Genomic DNA, 22,463 nt, shown 5'->3' with positions numbered 1-22,463 from the left:
TGGGTGTTGTAGTGTGTTTTCTTTAGTTTTATTGGTATGCTCACTGTTCAATTTGTGATTTTGCAATCCCCTTATGCCACTCCCTACCAAGTTTTAAACCCCCACCTTCCCAGTTGTTAATCCCTCCCATCCCTGCCCTTTTTCCCCCGAATCCCCCTTGCTCTCAACTCCCACTGGGTGTCAATTCTCCCCTGAACCTTCCCTCTCTTCTGGAGAATTCCCTATTTTGTGTCCTTTGGAACCCTATTAGTTTACCCAAGTTATTCCCCTCCCTAGTTGCTCCTTTATTGGTTCAAGTGTAAAATACCCTGCCATCAACCCCCCCCAACCATACCCCTATCGGTTTGCTACCCCAAACCGCTCCTCCCGAGCGAGGTATGAAAGCTCTTGCTAGCCCCAAGTCTTGGTCTTGGGTGCTGATCATGAAATAAAGCCACTCCCATTTCACCCCAAGACCCACAAAGGCTGCTGCCTTTGTTCCTGTGCAGCACCACCGCTGGTAGCTGGGATTCTGCGGAGCTGGCAAGGGGGTCTGTGGCACCCCATTGTCACCGAGCCAGGACATAGTCCTCACCACAACAGCTGGGAACTTGCAGACTTCCTTGTACCTGATATTCTGGGTGGGTTTCTACGTGCAGAGTTGTGTCAAAGGTTTCCTCTACAGCAGGAGCCTCATAACAGCACCCTGGTTTGAAAACCACTGCCATTAGTGCAGGACAGCCATTCCACTCCTTTCACTGGCATTGCATTTTAGGAACCTCTTTCTGGTAGGTCAGGATGAACCAGTTGTGCATCAAATTAACCTTCTCCCAGTTGCAAAAGGCCACAATTTTGTACAGATGAGGTACAGGAAAGGTTGACAGACATAGAAAGGGAACAGTTTGCTGGATCAAATCGTGGAGAAGCAGAACAAAGCCATGGTTTTTCTCTAAGCACTGGCTCCCCCAGGGACCTGGTCTCTACAAGCAGCAGTTCAGAGTGTGCCAGTGTGCACACATGGGGCTCTTGTAGTATCCATGTGCTGGTGCAGGGACAGTTCAGATGCTGTGGAGAAGCTCTTTGCTTTGGCTGCCTCTCCTGTGGTTGCAGAGAAGCCTTGGAAGAGCTCAGAGGTGAGGTTGCAGTCACCTCTCTTCAGTTTTCCAATGAAAATCAGGAGAAGAAGGGTCCGTGGCTAAGCCAGAGGACCAGGGAGCACAGGCAATGCCTTTCTATATAATTATGTCTTTCCTCAGTTTCTTCAGGAAGTGTCACTGAGTCTTGCCCATTTTACTGTTCTGAAGGATTTGACTTTGGTCTTTAGGTTTTAGATGATGATCATTGTGGTATTATGGGTCCTTGGGCTATTCCCTTTTGATAATCTGCAGCTCTCAGACCTGGCTGGAATTGAGAGTCATTGCTCCTTTGAAGTGCCAGCTGCTAGAGCAAGGCCTGGTGTGCAGATGATGAATCATGAAACATTTGCTTTTCAGCCCAGTCACTCTGGCTACTGCAAGTTCCTTTTCATGCAGTTGTTTTAGGAGATGAAATGCAGTTGGAGCAGTCCCAGGTTATACCTGCATTTTCCTGATTTACTCCTTGCTTATGCAGATGCTGTCTGAACATGCACCTGCCTCTTGCCAGGAAAACATTGGGAGTCACTGCTCTTGCTTTATCTTTTTGTCTAGACTTGTGGCACTTTTCCCTCTTTTCCCACTGTGCATGCAGAATGTCCAGCTGCTCAGCTTGGTCCCTCCAGTGCCTGGATGTGTAGAGCAGGGTCTGACTGATCAGATCACAGTTCTTCTCTTTCTCCCCTGAAAATACTGATTTCTGATTTCCTGGACATCTTGCAGCCAGTTCGCTTGGTGAAGATCAGTGTTTGCACAAAGTGAGACAGCCTGGGGTCATAGAATCATGGAATCATGGAATGGTTTGGGCTGGAATGGACCTAAATCCAGTTCCACCCCTGCCATGGGCAGGGACATCTTCCGCTATCCCAGGTAGTTCCACGCCCCAACCTGGTATTGGACACTTCCAGAGACAAGGCAGCCACAGCCTCTCTGGGCAGGGTTTGTGCTGTCCAATACAGCCTGCTCTTCCCCACTAAAGATTGTCTTAAAATTCCTCAGGGTTTCTCTTCCCAGAGCCCCCTGAAGGGTCTCTCCAAGCACTGCCAGCCCCACAGCCCCTGCACACAGACGGCTTTGGGGCTGTGTTTGCCCTGTTGCCATCCAGCTCTCCCGAAGCTCTTGCAGTGCATTGCTAAACTGGCTTCCCACGGTGAGTGCAGCTCCCAGCAGAGAGCACAGCCTGGCTGAAGCCTCACTCCCAAACCTCATTCCAGCTTTGCACCACCCACACAGAGCTGATGGAGGGAGTCTCACCTCTGCTCCACATCACCAGCTGCTTGTGACTCGTTCACTGCTCTGCTCAACACACTCTGGGCTGGAAGGATGGAGCTTTTCCTCCTTCACTACCCCTTTACCTGTCTGCTCATTGCCTTTCTAGTCCTCTACCAGGTGAAACCTGCATTCAGATTCTTCTGCAAGATGACCTTCTATAAGTTGTGGCTCTTCACCATAAGCATTGGGGTTGCCATCCTCAGTATTCCTCGTGGACGTAACGTGGACAACATGATGTAAGTTGTCTGTGGCTCCTTTCTGCCCTGAGCATTGATAGAGCCCACTCTATCCAATGCTTTGATTTGGAGGGTCCTGGGGGTATGCTGTGGTGGGGAGGGATTGGTTTTATATTGATCTGGGGAGATGACAGACTATGTAATTCAGAGAAGGGGTATGGGTTTTAATACTAATTTGGGGTTGATAAAAAGAATAACAAATTATGGAAAGAAAGGATGTAAAACGTGCCAAAGCAGGTAATGCCAACAATCTGGATGTAATACATATTGCTATTTTTACTACAGCTCTTTCATCTGGGCTTTGGAGGTGTATTTCCCTCTTCCCCATGGCTGAGCACTCTATTACTAACTTGTGTTGAGAAAGCCTCTCCAGGCTCTTCCCATTCTCTACTCTGAGCCAGTGCACACTTGAGACATCACCACAGTGCAGTGCTGGCCCCTTCATGGGCTCTGGTTCCCATCAGCTCAGTGACAGCTTGGTGTCCCAGGTCTGGCAGTCCCCCAGCCCATCCCACAGTTGTCCATCCTGCCTCTCCAGATTCTAGGCAGACTCTCCAAGATGTGGTCTCACCTGGAGGCTGCATGGGCTGTTCAGGAGTGATCAGTAGTGGCAATCAGGAACCTGGGCTGAGTGGGATGAAAAGATGACTCTGCTACACAGCACCACAGTGCTTGAACCCTCCTGAAGTGGTGCAGAAGCAGGATTTGCTATTCCATTTTATGCTTCAGTGGAAATTCATATCTCCTAACTGAGCATCAGCCTTTTGCTTTGAGAAATTTTGTTCACCTCTTAACTTTGGTGCCTATTTTTTTCCGGATGTTATTTTAGCAATATCTCTTCAAATAGGACTCCCAGCATTGCAGCCTAATGTCACCTAAAGGCAAATCCCTCTCTTTCCACAGCCAGCAGGGTTAGGCACAGGTTTACTGCAGCCCGTATTCCCAACCCAGCAAGGTGGGGAAGAAAGCAGAGTACAAAGGTGTGCTGTGAATCTGAATATTATCTAATATTTGGTTGATCTATGGAACTTCTGAAGCTGTAGTTGCTGGGTCATTGGTCATGTATGGCTTGAGGGAAACCTGCAAGGTGTAGTTGTCTTCTGTAATTAAATAATTAGCTGCAGAGGGACACTAATTGTTCTCCGAGTCATGGTCAAAGCTGTGTCAGTTGCAAACCAGCAGAAGCAGAGTGTGAGGTGGGCTGGTTTGGATGCAAATTTTGGCCCCAAATTTCAGCATCTCTTTGGCTAATCTCCACTCCTCTTTTCCAGGTTTTTGCGCATATTGACCATGCCACTCAAATACATCTTTGGCATTCAGATACTGGTGAAGGGCAAGGAGAACCTCAGGACCAAGAAACCTTTTGTCCTGGTGCTGAATCACCAGACCTCCCTTGACATCCTGGGTATGTGGTGATCCTGTCTCCTGCTCCAGGCAGGCAGAAAGGGAGGGGTGGCTGCTACAGAGCCCTTCACCAGCCAGCCCCAAGCCAGGGCTGGTCTCCAGGGTATCAGAGGCATTTTCAAGCTACATCAGCTTCAGCCTCTCCAAGGGAATGGGGACAAGGCTCTCAGCTGACCACAGCCCTCTCATAGCTGCTCTCCTTAAGTGCCAGTCCTGAGTGGAAGGTCAGGAGACCCCCAAAATTCCCCAGGGATTCTATGAAGCTTCAGGCATGGCACCCCCTGGAGCACAGGGCTGTTGCCTAGAATCTAGAGGGACCCTGAGTGCAGATGATGATTTGTTCTGCCCTTGCTGTCCCCTTGCAGTGATGATGGAGATATTGCCAAGGCGCTGCGTGCCCATTGCAAAGAAGGAGATCCTGTACATGGGCACATTTGGCCTGGCCTGCTGGCTCGCAGGTGTCATCTTCATCGACCGCAAGAGGAGGGAAGAGTCCATTGGCACCCTGACAGAGGTGGCACACTCCCTGCACAGGGACAACGTGAGTGGGGAGGAGTCCACTGAGGAGCTGCTGGAAAACAGGAATCTGAATGTGGGTGGAAAGAGATCTTTGTCTGTGGGCTGGGCACTGAGCAGAACAGAGTGAGAGCATCAGTGTGTTCTGTGCCCATGAATGGAGGTCAGGGGTACAGAGATGAGCCCCAGGGCACCATCCCTCTGCAGTGGCTTAGAATTGTACCTGGAAGTCCTTCCACCCTAATGTCTTCTCCCTCCTGCAGTTGCGTGTCTTGATCTTCCCTGAAGGAACTCGCAACCATGGTGGCTCCATGCTGCCCTTCAAACGTGGGGCCTTCCAGCTGGCTGTGAAAGCCCAGGTGAGACCCACCTTCCTTCTGCCCTGGAGTGCAATTTGCCTCCTGTGGTCCACCACCAAACGAGGGTACTGGTCCCTGGCTTCCCTATGAATTGCACACATATCCAGGAGCCCCTTGGGGCTTGCAGGTGGCACAGGAGGGGTCTGTTTCAGAAACAGAGAGACAAGTGGAAAACCTTTGTTACAGCTTGGGATAAAAGTGGGGGGGGACCTTGGCATGAGCCCTAGACCTCCACAGGGAAGTTTCTGCTGAGCTGGCCTCTCTAGATAGCAATTTGACAATCCATTTTTGTTGGCCTAAAAACAGAGATGAAAATACAAAATCCAATGGCGAGGACATGGGGTGATACAGTTAAATGATCTAAATATTCAAATAATCCTCCAAGTGTCTGCTGTGACACTGATGGTGATAATTATCAGCAAGGTGTAGAATTCAGCTAAAAACATTAGCTGAATTTTGGAGAAAGGATAAGGAGATGCACATATTCACTGCAGACTGCCTCTCCTCCAGGTGCCCATTATTCCTGTCGTGTTGTCTTCCTACAACAACTTCTACAACCAGAAGGAGAAGAAATTTACACCAGGTGAGGAGGACCTGGGGCAAAGAATGGTCTGGGTGGTGGTGCAGGCTCAGTCTTTGGAGCCATGACTGGGGTGGACAGAGGACCACCTGTAGTATGGAGATGGCACCCAGAAAACACCCGTTTCTGTCTTCTTGGGAAGAAATGGGACATTTCAGGCATCACTTTTTCCTCTCCCCTTGGATTTCTCACTGCTTGTCCAATACCTGTCCAAGAGAACTTGGAGAAACAGCAGAGTCCTGGGGCAGGTCCTGCCCCTGACCATCCCTCCCCACCCCCCAACTGTCCTTGGATCTGCAGGTGCATGGAGAGTTAGGAAACATTTATGGTAACAAAAATTTCCACTGGCCACTGATAAAATTTTAGGGGAAAGAATAACACAGGTCTTGGACTTCAGAGGGAAAATGCAGGAAAAAAATGGTACAAATGCCAATAGAAAAAAGTAAGCCATCATGTTCCTTCTCTCCCTTAGCTGCCACCCACCTTAAAATGGACTTCTGCCACTTGCCACTCTTTTCCAGGCCAGCCCTGGTGTTCCCTGAGGAGAGGATCTGCCTCTGAAATTCTCATTCCTCCCATTGCTGTGCCTGGGTGTAGTCATTCCCTTGCAGGCAGACACCTGGAAAGAGAGAGTGGTATAAATGATAAATATGGAATTGCCTGTTTCCAATCATCTTTCACCTGCTGGGTTTATCCTCTCCCTGTTCACACACAAAAGTCTTTTGGATCTGGAAGTGTCTCCCCACTTGAGGGACCATGACCAGGGATTCTGCCAGACTGTTCCCCTCCCTTCACATTTGTGCTCTGGGAAATCAGAGAATAACCTCCCGGGGAGGGATCTTATAAAAAGCTGCATATTTTGCTTTAAGCAAGGCCAGGTCTAAAGACAGATGAGTTAGCTTTGTGACCAGTCCAGAAAATGTTGTATTAACTCTGAGGATGGAGATGCCATGAATTTCCTGAGCTATTTAGGAAAGACTTTTTGCAATTACATGTATATTTGCCTCTATACAACTCCAGTCACCCTGAGAATTCATGGTTAGCTAATTCCATGCTCAGCAGATCTCTGAGCCATTTTCCAAATGGCTGTAAAACAGTCAGGACCTGAACTGCTGAAGAGAGAACCCTAGTTAGCTTTCCTTGTACTTTCCCACTTTCCCCATCTAGAAGTTTTGCCAGAGCTGATTCTGAAGATGGTGGTCAAGATTCCTACACACCGAGCAGGTCCATGGGTCAGGACAGCTCCCTGTGCCCACCGTGGCTCTGGGTGTGCTGAGGAGCCTCTCAGAAGCCCGACTCTGTGCCTGGTGTTGGACACTGTCATTCATGGAACATGCCCAGTGCTTGCTGGAAGTCTGTTCCCAAGAGACCTGAATTTTCAGCACAGCCTTGTAATCACTCTGCTCTTTCAGCAGGAACAAGTGAAGTGGGGTACCAGCCTGGCTTTGGGTGTAAGATGTGCAGGCAGGTAACACAGCATCATGGAATCACAGAAGGGTTTAGGTTGGAAGGGACTTGAAGCTCATTTCATTACACCCCTTACCATGGGCAAGGACATCTTCCATTAGACCAGATTGCTCCAAGCCCCATCCAACATGACAAACCCTTTTCTTTTGTGAAGTTCTTCTCTATGCTTGTTTTGCCTCCTTCCCACAGCTCTGCCGCCGACACTGCTGGATCTCATTCCAGGGACACGTGTTAAGTCATGCAAGAACATTATAACACATCACAGCCTCTCCCCAGATCCCCAGGTTCCCATCTGTGCAGGCACTGTCTTGTCTGCACTGGCCCAAAATAGGGAACTCTTGGTGCCAGAACAGAAGAGCATGATGGCAGCTGCCCAGTATGTTCTTCCAGTTTACAACAGTCCATTGCTTAGGTGCTTCCCCAGAGAAATCTAACCCACCAGGGAAACCTGGCCACAATTTCTCTCATCCCAAAGTGTGTTTCTAGAAGGAGGGACCGTGCTACATTTGGTGTACATAGACAGAGCACAGCCAGTTTGGATGTGTTGTATTAAACATCTTCTCTTTGCCCGTGACCTAGACAGACCCTGCAATCTTTCCACTGTGAAAAACCATCCTGTATGAAACTATATGAAATCCATCCTATATTGCATTGTGCTGGAGGAGAGATTCCCCTCTTTCCATATTTATGATTTCTGTGCTCTCAGTGGATTGGAAAAGCTCAGGTTGGGTTTTTGCTGTGTACATTTGGGATGTGGCTGGGCTCCCACACCACTGGTGTGGGAATGAGAGCATTTCCTTGGTTGGCACCAACCCTCCTGCTGTACCGCCTCTGGCTCTTCTATACCACTCATGGGGCTTTTTTCCTTGTCTCACCTTCTTCCAGGAAAGATGATCATCCAGATCCTGCCAGAAGTGGATACGCTGGGCCTGGGCCCAGAGGATGTTGCCAAGCTGACGGAGCAGGTCCGTGACTCCATGCTTTCCACCTACCAGGGGATATCAGGAATGACAAATGGAGCTTCCCATTAGCGATTGTAGAGATCCCATCTTCCAGCTCCAGCTGTGTGTGCCACAGTGGAGGGGAGGCCATGACAACCACAGGAAGGTCTGTCAGCAGACACAACTGTGGATTGCAATGCTGACAAACCAGAGACAGGCAAAACATCCACCAAGAAGAGAAGCTTCCAATGGGAATGTTCTTGTGTTCCTCCTAGAGAACTGTGCCATTCAGTGAGACAGACACACAATGGACAGCTGGACACTTCTGTGTAATCATATTGCTGAGAATGTCCCACCAGCTGGACCCCAGGCAGAGCTGGGCCCTTCCTGTGATCATCACTGCCTGCTTATAACCACCTTTCCCTGTTCAGATCCAACAAGGCAGAGGCATTGATCCCAAGCCTGTGACCATGCTGCCTGGGAAGTGGCTGCCTTGGGCTTTGAGGGTTGCCACATTTCCCTGGAATACACTCAGGAGAAGGTGCTGTTTTCTTCCTCTTCCATGGGGAGGATTTGGGAGATACCTCTGCCAAAGCAGCTTTGGGAGAGGAGAATTAAAGACCTTACATGTGTCTACAGGGCCTGGTGGTTTCTTTGGCATATTTAGCCTTCCTTTTAAGCTGTGCAAGATTTTACTTTCGGGGCTGAGCACATCTTGAAAGTGCAAGAGGGACATGTCTGGGGGCTCAGAAACCAGAGGCAAATTGCAGGAGTATGCTGCCTAATATCCTTGCTATGCCCAGATGGAATCATCATCCCTGGAACTGTTGAAAAGATGTGTGTATCTGGTGCTTAGGGACATGGTTTAGTGGTTGCCCTGGCTGTGCTGGGTTAATGGACTCGATCTTGGAGTGCTTTTTCAGCCTTACTGATTCTGCAGTTCTGTTATGATTCTATGATAACCTCATGATTTTTAGCACAACCTTTATATCTTTCAACTCAAACACACTCTGGGAGCTTCAGCTCCTGATTTCTGAGTCCAGCCTTCTGTCTTCTCTGTCAGAGGATGCCCACCAGCCACGATGTGATTTGCTTTTTTGTGCTGGTACGAGTAGCCATGAACCATAGCCAAAGACTGTTTTGGACACAGGTCTGACTTACACAGAATCACACACAAATTCACAGAATCATTTAGGTTGGAAAAGCTCTCTAGGATCATCGAGTCCAACCTGTGACTGGTCCTTACCTTCTCAACCAGCCCAGAGCACTGAGTGCCACATCCAGTCCTTCCTTGGGCACCTCCAGGGACGGGGACTCTACCACCTCCCTGGGCCCCTTCCAGGGCTTGACCACCCTTTCCAAGAAGAAATTCCTCCTGATGTCCACCCTGAGCCTCCCCTGGCCCAGCCTGAGGCCATTCCCTCTCCTCCTGTCCCTGTTCCCCGGGAGCACAGCCGACCCCCCGGCTGTCCCCTCCTGTCAGGAGTTGTGCAGAGCCACAAGGGCCCCCTGAGCCTCCTTTTCTCCAGGCTGAGCCCCTTCCCAGCTCCCTCAGCTGCTCCTGGGCTCCAGACCCTTCCCAGATCCATCACCTTCTCTGGACATGCTCCAGCCTTTCAATGTCTTTCTTGCAGTGAGAGGCCCAAAACTGAATGCAAATTTGAGGTGGGGCCTCAGCAGTGCCAGCACATGGGGACAGGCACTGCTGGTCACAGTGTGTCTGGCACAGCCCAGGTGCCATTGGACTCTTGCCCACCTGGGCACACTTGGGCTCTTCTTCAGCCACTGTCAACCAACTCCCCCAGGCCCTTTTCTGATGGAAAGATTTCCAACCCCTCTTCCCCCAGCCTGTCATTAATGCCAACTGTAGGTGAGTGCACAAGGATGTGTTTTATTACTGCCCAGAATACCCAAACCACACAGATTGACTGTAGGATTTAAATAAAACTTGTTTCAAGGCTTCAAGATGCAGCTGCTATGCTTCAGTGACTTCAAAGGCTGAAATCTCACTGCTGATTAGAAGCAGCCTAAACAGCTCTTGTGCAAAACCAGGAGATTGGGAAAGTTTTGGTGAAGATTACATGAATGTGCTAATTTCTGAGCAGGTAAAAGAATAAGGAGTTTGATTTTGCAATGCAAGCATGCCAGCCGGCGGGTTTGACACCCATTCAGGATGGGAAGTAAAAAAAATTGTCATAATTACACTTTTAGAGAGTCAGAAAGCCTCCGATCAGTTCTTTAGGGCAACAGAAAATAAAATATCATTGCCCTTTCATCTGAAGACTTACATTACTGGAAGTTTTTTGAAAGAAATGATATCTTTAAAAAATCCCATTACAGGAAATAGAACAGATTACATAGTCTTGAGCTCCCCTCTGGGAAACCATGTGCTGATGTTCAGTCAACAGCAGCCAGTGGAGCCTGATGTCCAGGCAGAAGTTTCCCAGGAGCAGCTCAGTGCCACCATTAGGGGTTTCCAACGCTGGTCTGATGAGTAGGATTAGAAACTGTCAATAAAGCAAGAAAAAGCTGCTGAGAGGCACAAAGTGTTTTCTGAACACACCATTTTTGTCCACCTTTTTCTCATCCCTGTATCCTTGCACCTCTGAGACACCATGGTGCTTCCAGCCTTAGAATGAGTGGTTTGGGGGAGAATTTCTTGACATTTCAAAAGGTTCAACTTCTAGCAACTGCTTTTAGCCCTGGAATTTAACTCTTTCTGGGTTACACAAACACTTTGACTTCCCTCAAGCCTGGTGAGAAAAGAGCCACAGGAAGAAACTCCACACATTTTAGTGACCATAAGAATATGATTAAAAAAGAAATGAAAAAAACTCTGTTGTATAGAGAGCAGGTAAGTTGGACTCAGGTCACAAAGAATGGGTGAAGCCACCACAATTTAGCCTTTAAGTGCAAATATCTGTCTTAAACAACAGTGTTTTCCTCAAATAGTTACTCAAACTCAATACAGGAACTGCAGGGATATGCTTTGTGGTCTGTGCCTTGCAGAAAGACAGTGTAGGTGATCCCCAGGTATTGTGATCATCTATAAATGGGTTGTCAGAAGGAAAAATAATCCAGTCCAGTCCATTCTTCAAGTCTCTGTTCTCCCACATAATTTCAGTTGGGAGACCCCTAGTCAAAAGTGTTTCAGTAGGACACTGAGTGTCCACATCTCTGACAAAGACATTGTTTTACTGTGGCACATCATAACCTTGATCATGTGTGTTCAGCTATTGGTGTGTGAGGCCATACAGTGTCAAAACTACTCCAGATATACCTTAAACTGATTTAAAGCTTTGGGGAAGATGAGGAGAGAGCAGGAACTTGGAGCAGCACAGTAAGACTTTGGAGCAGGTTGGCTAATTCTAGTTGCTTTTTCATCATCACCTCTCCTGTCAGAAAAGACTATGGAATAAGGTCTTTAGAGGGCACATTCCCAAGGTCCAAAACAGGCTGGATTTTGAGGGATTTCCCATCTGCTTGAAAGGAAGAGGCAGGGAATAAGGTATGATAAAAGTGATGGATTGCCTGGAAACCCAGTTAACAGCACCTCTGCCTCAAGTGCTGTCTGAGTGTAGCTAAATGGACAGTCATCACCTCTTTCCACAGAATCGCTGTGCAAACCTTAGTTCTTTCATTTCTTTAGGTGTAGAAGAGACCTTATAGTGCATTTATTATTTTTGACAGATCTTAGACCACTGGTACCTTTTGTGGCATTCTCAGGCTCATCTTTCCAGGATGAGAGGTCAAGCAAGTCAATCTCTTGGCAATCAGTGAAGTCCTCAGGATAAGTGTTGATCTTGAATACATCCCTGGGTATCTTTTTGATATGAGTATTGTCACAGATCACCCTTGACACTGAGATTTTTCTCAATGCTTGCAACTGTTGTGGAGTGAAAACTCCTGGGTTTTCCCACCAGAATCTGCAATGAAATTTTCAGAAGCAGTTTATAATCTCTACTTACTTGCTGAGATGGGAACCTGACCAAGGTGAGTCTGAATGGTGCTTAATCCACCTTCCCTAGGAACACCTCTTTAGAAAGAGGTGTCTGCAGTGTGGCCAGATCTGCATTCTGACAGTGCAGAGAGCCTGTCTCTTCCACACAGCATCAGCAGACTGCTGGGATGCAGGGATTTACGCCCTGGGAGCAAAAGTCACCTCAGGCAGAGGCCACAGCAGATCCCCCATGATCTGGAGGTGGTACTCCTCAGCCACATTAATCTAGAGGAACAGGCTGAAAAAAACAGTCCTTTGGCCACTGGGCTAAAATGAAGGGATGAGCCTTGCTGGGAGCACTCACTGGAGTGCTGTAAATGGGCTGGCTTAGTGTGTCACAGGAAATGTCAGCATTTTCCCCCTGAAATGCCACAGGGAATGTATCTCTCACCTGTCCCCATCACGCAGGTTCCTGAACTGGGTGCCAATAATGCAGGACAGGAGGGGCCCGACTCTGCCCTGGGGAACCACGGGCTCTGCAACTGCCCCAATCCAGAGGTCAATGTTGTACGGTGTCCCATACACATTCATGAACTTCTTGGCCAGTTTGGGATTGCCCAGCACATCAGATAATTCTTCTATAGTTTGGGGTTGGGAGAGCCCACAGAAGCCCCTCCAGGCATTGTAACCTGCAAAAGCAGGAGCAGCAGATGACCAGGACCCACTATCACATCTCCACAGCACCTTCCTTGGCCCATGAGAACTGCCTGCTTCTTCTCATGGTAGTAAAGGATCTGGAAGGCACTATTGTCTGAGCAGTCCCAACAAATGTCACATTTTCAAAGGTCCTTCTCATATGTACACTAAACGAACAGTTTGGGTTGTCTTTGTGACTACACCTCATCACGTTGGTTAAATCTTTCTCCTGCTGTGGGTGAATGCATCAGTCCTTGCAGCTTTGGGAGGCAAAATTTCTAGGATCAAATTCTTAGAAAAGAGGAAATTTGGTTGTGTTTAACCCAAGAGCACTCATTTTTTTCTGGCACCTGGGGCAGTCCCACGTGTGGGTGCAAGTCACTTCTGCTCAGAACTCTGGCTTGTCTGGGACACAAGACAAGATTGACGGGCAAATAACAAAGCCCAGGGGATGTGGCCAAGCCCATGTGAAAGCTTAATTTGGTCACTTGTGTCTCTACCTTCTGTACCACACATGCTCTCTCTTTGCAATATACCACTGCCTCTCACCCACTTTCTTACATTATCCCTAATATCATCTTTGATTTCTAAGCCTTTTGTCCTTGTCATACATGTCTCACAAAAAGATTTTCATCATACAGAAACTTCTTATTCCCTGAGCTTGACTGTCTGTCCATCCTTCACCCTCAAACCAAGGTACTGGTTCTTCCCATTAGTATAAAAAATGCTCATGGAATAAGCAGCAGAAGAAAAATAAGTCTTATTCACAGGAGGTGTGGACTTGTGTCTCCTTACTGTTGAGGACTCTCCATGTGTGGAGACACGAGGCTTGACTCCATTTTCAGAAGGCTGATTTATTATCTTATGATATATTATATTAAAATACTACATAAAAACTATACTAAAAGAACAGAGAAAAAATATTATCATAAGGCTTGAAAGAACAAGAATACAATAGAATGCATAAGAAAATCTTGTGACTCTCAGAGTCCAATGCAGCTGCATCTGTGATTGGCTCTTAATTAGAAACAACCAACATGCACCAAACACAGATGCGCCTGTTGCACAGCAGCAGACAGTTATTGTTTACATTTCTTTCCTGAGGCCCTTAGCTCCTCAGGTGGAGAAAATCCTGGCAAAAAGATTTTTCATAAAATATCATAGTGACACCTTACCTGGAAGGCCATGGTCTCTTCCCCGTTGCATGTTCATGGCTCCTAGATCCAGACCCATCACCTCTGTCTGTTCAAAGAGGTGGTTCTGGAGCTCCTCAACGAGCAGCTGGTTCTGTTTCATCAGTTTTGCATGATCCACAACCATGCCCCGGATCAGGGGGTCGATGCCTCCTGCAGCCATTGAAAATCAAGGGAAGATTTTTTGTGCCAAGGTGCAGCTTTGATGGTCCCTTTCATGCAGCTGAAACAGTCTACTATGGGCTGGGTGGGGTTTTCATCTTCATGTTTTCATTTCACCATGTGTATATGGAATCATGGAATCATAGAATCACAGAGTGTTTTGGGTTGGAAAGGACCTTAAAGCCGCTCTCATTCCACCCTTTGCCATGGGCAGGGACACCTTCCACTGTCCCAGGCTGCTCCAAGCCCCGTCCAGTCTGGCCCTGGACACTTCCAGGGCTGGGACAGCCACAGCTGCTCTGGGCACGCTGTGCCAGGCCTGCCCACCCTCACAGTGGTACCTGTATGAAGCTGTACACGTCTGCAGGTGCCAGTAAATAAAGCCTCGCATAGTAACTAAGTTACTGCATCCCTCCCCATCCCTTAGGTTTTCCTTCCACAGCCCTAAATCCACTTGCTGTCCACCAGTCCCTTTCCAAGTCTGCTCCTCAGCCTGCCAGGCTCCATTGTGTCCTGGTGCTTGGGGGTCTGTCCAAGGTTTTAGGTTTTGCAATGGATTTTGCTTATAATTCACTATTAATTGACAGATATTTATTGAAAGATTAAATGTAGTGATAGCATTAATTCATGTCTGACTGTCCACACCTTTTTCACAGCAATTAAGGAGACAGTATGAGCAAAACACAGGAAAATTGGCTGCACAACTGTAATTATATTTATCATAATTAGTTAACCCATTTTGGAAGAGATATTTGTCTTCCTCAGAAAGACCTATCTGAGATCTCAGCTGTGTAATATCAGGACCCCATAACTCCAGTTAGAGCTAGGAAAAGGGATGGCACCTCTAGGAAGGAATGATGCTGCTTTAGCTCAGTTAAACTGCATGCATCACCCTCTGTCCATGTCTCTTGATTATAGGGGGATATAAGAGCTTTGTTTGACATAGACTTTGTTGGATTGACATTTGGCACAGGGAGTCTCCTGCCTCCTGGAGCAGCAGGAGCAACTGCACCATCTGAGTGGATGTGGAACAGCCCACTGTCAAGCCTTGCTGAGCTGGGAGGTGTCCAAGGGATGACTGAACATGCTGCTCAGCGCTCTGGGCTGTGTGATAAGGTGGGGGTCACAGGTTGGACTTGATGGTCTTGTAAATCTTTTCCAGCCTAAATGATTCTGGGATTCTGTAATTCCATGTGCCTGACCAGCTGATCTCCACCCCAGGACCAGACCAGGACTGCTGCTCCGTGTTCTTACCTTCCATTATAATTCTCCACGGAGCACAAAAGGTCAAATGCAGAGGGACGTGGGAGGAGGACCACAAAGGCTGAAAGCTCTCATTCAAACGGGACACAAAAGGCTGCACTGATGTGTGGCCAAATCGGAAAGCCAGGGAGAAAACATTTGAGGCCCTTGGATCCACCTTTTCATTGTAACCACTGTACAAAGGGATCCACTTGCTGGTCTCCTCAGCCAGCAGGAGTGGGAGGTAATCTCTGTATGTTATGATCTGAAAAAGCACAAGAGCACAGGAATTTACCAGCAGCTGCAGCAGAAATGGCATCAGAAGTCAAGTCCAGAGAATGAACGTGGACTCTGTGCAGCAGAATTCATTAAAATTTTCAGAAAAAAAGAGCTGTAGCAATGGAATAAGTTGGCATAATGGATTTAAATTATTTTAAAAGGTGAAATTATTTTATCTAATAATTAATTTATACATTAATATAATAAATAATTGATAAATTAGTAGCACAATGCATAAAAAAGCTCTGGATATCCATGCTGTCTCTATCCTCATTCACAATTTCCTACTCCCACAAATAACTCCACTGATTCGGCAAAACATTTTCCTCCTTTTGCCTGAAGGAAAAAACATTTCTAAGTGTAATATAATGATAATATAATGATAAACAGTGAACAGTAATCAGTACCTGGTTTATGGCAATCACAATCTTTCGACTCTCCTGGTAAAGCTTTTCCCCATCCCAGTGGGGATTTAATTTCCTCAGCTCTGTAGCCAGGCGATTGTGCTCTCGGACAAAGAGAGTGTGCATTGCAGAGAGTCCCAGGTTTTCTGTCACCCGTTTGTCACCTAAAATGAAAATATTTTATGAATTTAGTACATTGCTTTCAATTTCAGAGGCAGGTTTTTGTGTTAGGACAGACAAGTAACAAGTGGTTATGCTCCTGGCAATAATGCTGTGGCTACCCCATCCATCCCTGGAAGTGCACAAGGCCAGGCTGGATGGGGCTTGGAGCAACCTGGTCTAGTGGAAGGTGTCTCTGCCCATGACAGGGTGTGGAACAGGATGATTTTTCAGTTCTCTTCAAGCCAAACCCTTCTGTGATTCTATGAAAACTGGAGGGCACCCACTGAAGACCCTCTGTGAGATGATGGACGAAGCACTAAGCATCTCCTCACTCAGCAAGGAGCCCTTCTCACAGGCAGAGGATGAGGAAATGAAAACACTCTGTACCCTTATGATTGATTTTGCAAGCTTTGCATTTATAATTTTTTTTAATGTTATGCCTGTGATGGATCACTTCAAATTTGAATAAGTTCTGTGTTTGTCTTCAGTTTGTTTAAATTTCATACAAACGTCTAGACTTTTCTTCTGATGTAGGGTGGGTTAGTTAATTAATCAATTAACTAGATTTCTTAAGAGTGTTTAACTATTAGCATTGATTGGATTGAAAACTGAATCATAGAATCACAGAATGTAAGGGACTTTAAAGTCCATCCCATTTCCCCAGGTTGCTCCAAGCCCCATTCAGCCTCACCCTGGACACTTCCAGGGATGGGGCAGCCACAGCTTCTCTGGGCAACCTTTGCCAAGGCTTCACCACCCTCACAGGGAAGAATTTCTTCTGTATATCTAATTTAATCTACCCTCTTTCAATGTGAAGCCATTCCCCCTTGTCCTCCCATTACAGTTACTAATGCAGTCCCTCTCCAGGCTCCCTGTAGTCCCTCCAGATCCTGGCAGGTGCTGTGAGGTCTCCACACAAGCCATTCTTCTCCAGGCTGCACAGCCTCAACTTTCTCAGTCAGTGATGACAAGCTGACAGTTGGCATTCAAGTAATGAATGGTGAATTCTAGATAGAAGAAAAAAAGCTCCAGAGAAGTTTTAAGCACTGGTGGCTATTCTATTGAAAATTTCTCATGTTTTCGAAAAGACTTTATAAAGGAAGAACAATCTGCTGTAATTTTTTTAGGAAGTTAAAATAATTTTTATGTTTATTAATCGATTATTGCTTGATTATTTTTCTTTTCTAACTGGAGAGAGGATTCCCTGTCTTTCACCTTACGTAGTCAGGTCTTGAAGTGCCTCATTCAAATATCACAGAATCACAGAATATCCTCTGTTGGAAGAGACCTACAAGGATCCTATACAGAGATATTTGTCCCTTTTTGACTTTACAATCCACTGAAAACCCCCCAGCTGCACCTTACCTGCTTTAAAACAGGGGATGTTGGCACTCCTGTTGGTGAGAACACAAACACTGTGCGTCGTGTTCTCGAAGGGCAGCAATGCCAGCCCTGCGTCCACGAAGCGCTGGTTCACGGCCATCAAGCCCAGCTGGTTGGTGAGATTTCTCAGGCTCCTCGCCAGGGCGTCGTCGCTGCCGTACACGGTGCTGGCGTCGATGAAGGACGTGGCGGCGTTGAGCTGCTCCCGCCGGAAGGTGCCGGGGCTGCACACGGAGGCTGACTGCACGAACGGCATGCAGGTGTCGGAGCTCAGCATCCGCGGGTCGTCAGGGGGGAACTAAACAAATGAGCCAAGTGATGCCTCAGAAAGCCCCGTGGTTTTACTTTGCTGCTGTAAGAGAGTGTGGCAGGGTGAGAGTCAGGGTACCTTAATAGGGAAGCAGGGGGGCTTGAAGGCACAGCTGGTGTGGCACTGGAGCTCCAGGCTGGCTCCTTCCCCACTGGCAGGGGCCAAGTCTATGTCGTGGTTCACCCACTGGCCCCAGTGCATGAAGACCAGCGAGAGCTGCTGATCTGCAGTGACGTTCTTGTTGGCTGTGTGAGCAATTTCATTGGATACTTTTCGAACCTGCAGAAAACCAAAATGAAAATGTGACTGTCTCTGCCACGGTGGAGTGGTTGCCTCTCACTTGAACTCCCACTGAGACATCTTGGAATCACAGAATCACGAAGGTTAGAAAAGACCTCCGAGATCATCAACCTTCGACCGAGTATCCTCATTCCCTATAAACTATATTGAGAATTGCCACGTCTACCTACTTTTGAACACTTTCAGGGATTGACTTCTCCATTACCCTGGAAATCCTGCTCCAATGCTTAACCACTATGTCACTGAAGATATTTTTCCTAATATCCTAAACCTCCTCTAATACAATTTGAAGCTATTTCCTCGTCCTGTCATTTGTTCCCTCGGAAAAGAGGCCAACCCCTATCTACTCCTTTCAGGTAGCTGTAGATCATGCACAAGATTATCTTAGATAAAATACTAAGAGTTATGGCATTACACAGCTCCATGTCATTCCTCAGCTCCATCCATCAATCAGGTGTAAAAGTAGACTACACAGTCCTTCAGCCAAAGCTGGCTTCATTGGAAAGCCTGTTCCAGCTGAAACTTGTTTGTGAACACCTGAAAGTCAAGAGCATGGCTGAGGAACTCACAAGCCTTGTGGTTTGTACAAACCTCCTGGTGTCCCTGAGCACTGACTGCAGCAATCCTTGGGATGTACACTTTGGAAACTGCTTAGGAAAGCATCTACAACCTTTTTCTCCTGTCTGTCTCCAATAAAAAATATTAACCTGAGCAATAACTCAGTTGTGGAAAAGTAGCCTGAGATCAAAGATCAAGCAATTTACACTTTAGATATTGCCACTGCTTCCTTCCTGATGGGTGCATTGAGGGCAGTGTCCTTACTCATGGCTGGATTAGGATAACAACTCTCACCAGTGGGAGTGGGAATCCATTGTAGCGCTTTCCTTCACTTGCTCCTCTGGGAACAGACATTCCATCTTCATACACAGCTGGGAGCCAGCGTGCGAAGGCGCGGTTAGAGGACCCCAGGTGGGAGTGATTTCTGCAGCATCACCAGAAAAACAACCTCTGTTATTTTTTCAAACATCAGCAGCCTTGTACAGACCAACATTTCACAGCCCTTTATACCATGTCTGAACAATCTGGTAACAGGGATGAGACTGGAAAAACACCAAGAAGCAAATAATACCAAGGTTATAACTGTGGAGAAAAATCAACTTTTTAAAAAAGGTGCCTTGTGTCACTCTATTAATTTTATCTGTCAGTTAAACCTACATTAATTTTATTTCACATTTAAATCTCTCTATCACCTCTGTCTTCACTTCTATCTCAAAATCCAACTCACGGCAGGGCCATTAGCATGGTGAGGGTGGCCATGTCTTGTCCAGCTGGGGGCTGGTAGCTTCCAAGGATGAAGATTCTCCATCTCTGTGGGGATCTGTGCCAAGGCTGCCCCTGGGGAAGTTTTTACACAGACCCTCTCAGCCTGCAGCTGTGGCCATTGTGGTGTTGCCTAGCACTGCTCCAAAAAGTTTTAATTGCTAAAGTCAGCATTTTGTGTTCAGAAGAAAAATAATTCTGATTGAGCCAATGATCTGTGACCCTGTGGGCACAAAAGTTAGGCAATGTCTGAGTGATGTGGCACTCAGGGTTCTGGTCTGGTTGATAAAGTGGGGATGAGTCAAAGGTTAGACTTGATGGTCTTGGAGGTCTTTTCCAACTTAAATGATTCTGTGATTCTGCACTGGAAAAGGAGAGGAGTACCCAGTGCTCACAGCAGTGTGCTGTGAAATAAGAGCACATCATAGGAAAATCACTGTGCCAGAGCCAAAGCAATTCCATCAAGTATTAAGGACTCAGAACCACCAGGGTCTTGTTCTGATTGTCATTACTGTCCTTGCAGGCAAACTATTCTCAGGGTGTGCACCTCAAGCTGAGTAAGATCCTTGGGAAAATATTAACACCACAGGGATCCCTCAAGCCTCCCTCCATCTCTCTGACAGCCTAACAAGGTCAAGGACAACTCTACCCTGAGCCTCAAATCAGCATGGACACAAAATCCCACAACGGGTCAGGCTGGAACAGGACTCCACTCTGGAGTCACCTGGTCCCATGTCCCTGCTCAGCCAGGGTCATCTCAGCCCTCATGGCATAGGACTGTGTCCAGATAGTGCTGGAATATCCCCAGTGAAAGAGACTCCACACCCTTCCTGGGCAGACAGACAATGTTGTCCTTGTGGGGCTGGAGGCCCTGGAGTCCAGGGGAACAGACTGGAAAACCCCAGTGAGTGTGATCTCCCTGCACGCTGCTGCAGAGCTGTGCTAGGTCATCACATCTGGCACATCTGTTTCATGCCACATGCACACTGGATGCAAGTCCCATTCAGATTTCAGATCTGGCACTGACACAGCAGGACAAGGAGCCTTGACTGTCATTGTCAGAGTAGGAATTTGGTCATTTTCTGGTAAAAAAAAAATTAAAAGCACAAAAGGAAATAAATGTTTGATCCAAGCTTTGAACCTGGAGGGAAACTATGTGCAAAAATACCTGAAGAACTAATTTTCTCAGATAAAGGATGTACAATACACAAAGTTGGAAGAACCACAAATTAAAGTCTTATTTAATTCCCACCCTTACTCATCACAGAGTTACATCAACAGCTGAATATTATCATTCGAATCACCTGGGGAAATTAGTATTTTCCCTATGGAAGAGTGGAGGGATGATTTCCTGTAGCCTCCAACAAAATGAGAGGCTGAGTCATAGCCTCAAAATTTCCTCAACTTCTTACCTGCCCCCACCCCAAGATCCTTTCCTTCATCCAAAGCAGCACATAAAGGGTAGTGGGCGCAAATCTGAGATTTTTGAGAAGTTACATCTTTTTCCTGACAGGCACAGGTAGAAATTAATCCTCTGTTATCGGCTCATTAAACTGAGTATTTCACTCTTCTTGCCCTTTTGAAAGGCACTTTCACAAATCATCTACCCTGGGTCAGAAAAAAAGATACTTGCCTTGTCCACACACACATCCTACCTGTTGTTGCACTCCCCAGTGATGGTCCGGTAAAAGTCCCTCTCTGGGCATTTAATGGAACGAGTCTGATAGTCACAGCCAGTGCCCTTGGAAATCATCTCCTTCTGTCTCCTGCTTAGCAGGTCTGGAAGAGAAACCCTGTAAAGTAACATCTGATCTTCTTTTGTTGTTTTAGCTTCTCAGTGTTCTAGGTCAACACTTCAGCCAACTGAATTGGAGCTGTGGATATAAAACATCTGGATTGGAATTGTTAATTTGGTGCCTTAACCCTTTTGTGGATCAGCCTTCCCCTCTGGACTAAGGAAACGGGGTGGGCATAAAGCAATTTTCCAGGGGAATGTGGAGAGCATCATCACCAGGAAGATTTTACCCCACCTGGGAACAAAACGATGAGTTTGCAGAGTGGTACAACCCAGTATCAGTTCTGTGCAGAGCAGAAGTGGAAGATGGAGGGTTTTCAGTGATTACAGTCTCCAGTGGGCTTTGCCCCAGGTTTGTCACAGGTATTGTTAAGCTGTTTTTACAAGGGTAGGAGAGATGCCCTCTCAAAGATGATGAATAAAACACCTGGGAGTCTGGTCTGTCTCTGAGAAACCTTCCAATCTATTCCCCTGTTGGGGAAGGGTTTTATCCCTGGTTATTTGGGTCATGGCAGAGCTGCTCTCTGCCACCTGCTGTGGTACATTTCCTGCTCTTTGCTCTTTGTAAGACATTTTGGTCTAAATCACATTACCTGTGACATTGAAACTCTGCTCCCCAGAGAGATGCAGCTTCCTTTTGAGGAGTTTCAAAGTAGTTTCCAAGTAATCAGCAGCACGGACTGCAGATCTGGTTCTTCCTACGGGGTCCTTTAGGTGCTTCAGGAAATCCATCGGGTTAACAATCTTTTCCTCCAATTTTCTCTTTAAGCTGAAAGAAGAGTTCCATGAAGCACCTTCTCTGAAATCAGAGCTCCTCTGCCATGCTGGCCTGGGTGTAATTAGCTGTGACACCACTGCAGGGTCACATGCAGGCCCTGCCCAGTAGGACCAGCTATCTGCACATTAGCATGTCAGCTCAGATGGTTTTGGCAAACAAAGCACTGTAATCCCCTACTTCAAGTTTGCAGACACACTTCCTTGTCACAACAAACTTTGTTCTATCATGTGGAAATGCAGATCAATCAACTGTGACTGGATAAAATTTTACATGTATTATGTTGCAAGGTTTATTCTGTGAACAGAGGGACAACCTCGCTCCTGTTCCATCTCTTTCTGGTCTCAAGGCTCTGTCTTGCTACTTCTGTAGGATGAGTGGAGAGAGACTCCTTCCCAAGTCATCCCACTGCCTGGAACCAGCCTTTTGGGACAATCACAGAGAATCCCTGGGGTTTGACTTCCACTGACACCTATCTGGGACAGGATGTCCATCTGCACAACTCCAGTCCTTCTGGAGAGGGGCAGAACTCCTGCTGCCAGGAGAGGACTCACACGTGTCCAGCACGTCTGAACCATTATGGATCAGTGACAGGTGCTCACGGCAGTGTAGGTG

The 22,463-nt window shown here is 47.1% G+C and overlaps 2 protein-coding genes across 2 annotated transcripts; one reads left to right on the top strand and one right to left on the bottom strand.

The window, feature by feature from the left end:
- Nucleotides 1-2,350: 2,350 nt before the first annotated feature.
- Nucleotides 2,351-7,977, top strand: LOC121362976 (1-acyl-sn-glycerol-3-phosphate acyltransferase alpha-like). The gene is given in 7 exon segments (XM_041484932.1): nucleotides 2,351-2,389; nucleotides 2,391-2,620; nucleotides 3,892-4,025; nucleotides 4,390-4,565; nucleotides 4,804-4,899; nucleotides 5,410-5,482; nucleotides 7,832-7,977. Coding segments are annotated over 7 exon segments (894 nt in total).
- A 2,376-nt stretch (nucleotides 7,978-10,353) lies between these two features.
- On the bottom strand, nucleotides 10,354-21,805 carry LOC121362958 (myeloperoxidase-like). Its single transcript, XM_041484909.1, has 11 exons — nucleotides 21,667-21,805; nucleotides 20,934-21,057; nucleotides 18,811-18,940; nucleotides 17,737-17,937; nucleotides 17,331-17,646; nucleotides 15,807-15,967; nucleotides 15,133-15,385; nucleotides 13,699-13,869; nucleotides 12,279-12,516; nucleotides 11,596-11,813; nucleotides 10,354-10,394 (listed from the first exon to the last, which is right to left on the bottom strand). The coding sequence occupies exons 1-11, from the start codon at nucleotides 21,803-21,805 to the stop codon at nucleotides 10,354-10,356; spliced, it is 1,992 nt and encodes a 663-aa protein (XP_041340843.1).
- Nucleotides 21,806-22,463: the final 658 nt, after the last annotated feature.

This window comes from Pyrgilauda ruficollis, unplaced genomic scaffold (assembly GCF_017590135.1).
Source record: "Pyrgilauda ruficollis isolate IOZ18807 unplaced genomic scaffold, ASM1759013v1 scaffold69, whole genome shotgun sequence".
Taxonomy (NCBI): domain Eukaryota; kingdom Metazoa; phylum Chordata; class Aves; order Passeriformes; family Passeridae; genus Pyrgilauda; species Pyrgilauda ruficollis.
The sequence above is the reverse complement of the archived record's forward strand: the minus strand, read 5'-3'. Positions and strand labels throughout refer to the sequence as shown.

Bases quoted from the DNA above. Each gene is read 5' to 3' on its own strand.
- LOC121362958 (XM_041484909.1), bottom strand. From the start codon at position 21,805: ATGGATTTCCTGAAGCACCTAAAGGACCCCGTAGGAAGAACCAGATCT. The intron at 17,938-18,810 runs GTGAGAGTTGTT...GGTTTTCTGCAG, and splicing joins ATGGATTCCCACTCCCACTG to GTTCGAAAAGTATCCAATGA. The intron at 13,870-15,132 runs GTAAGAACACGG...CAATGGCTGCAG, and splicing joins GTGGAGAATTATAATGGAAG to GAGGCATCGACCCCCTGATC.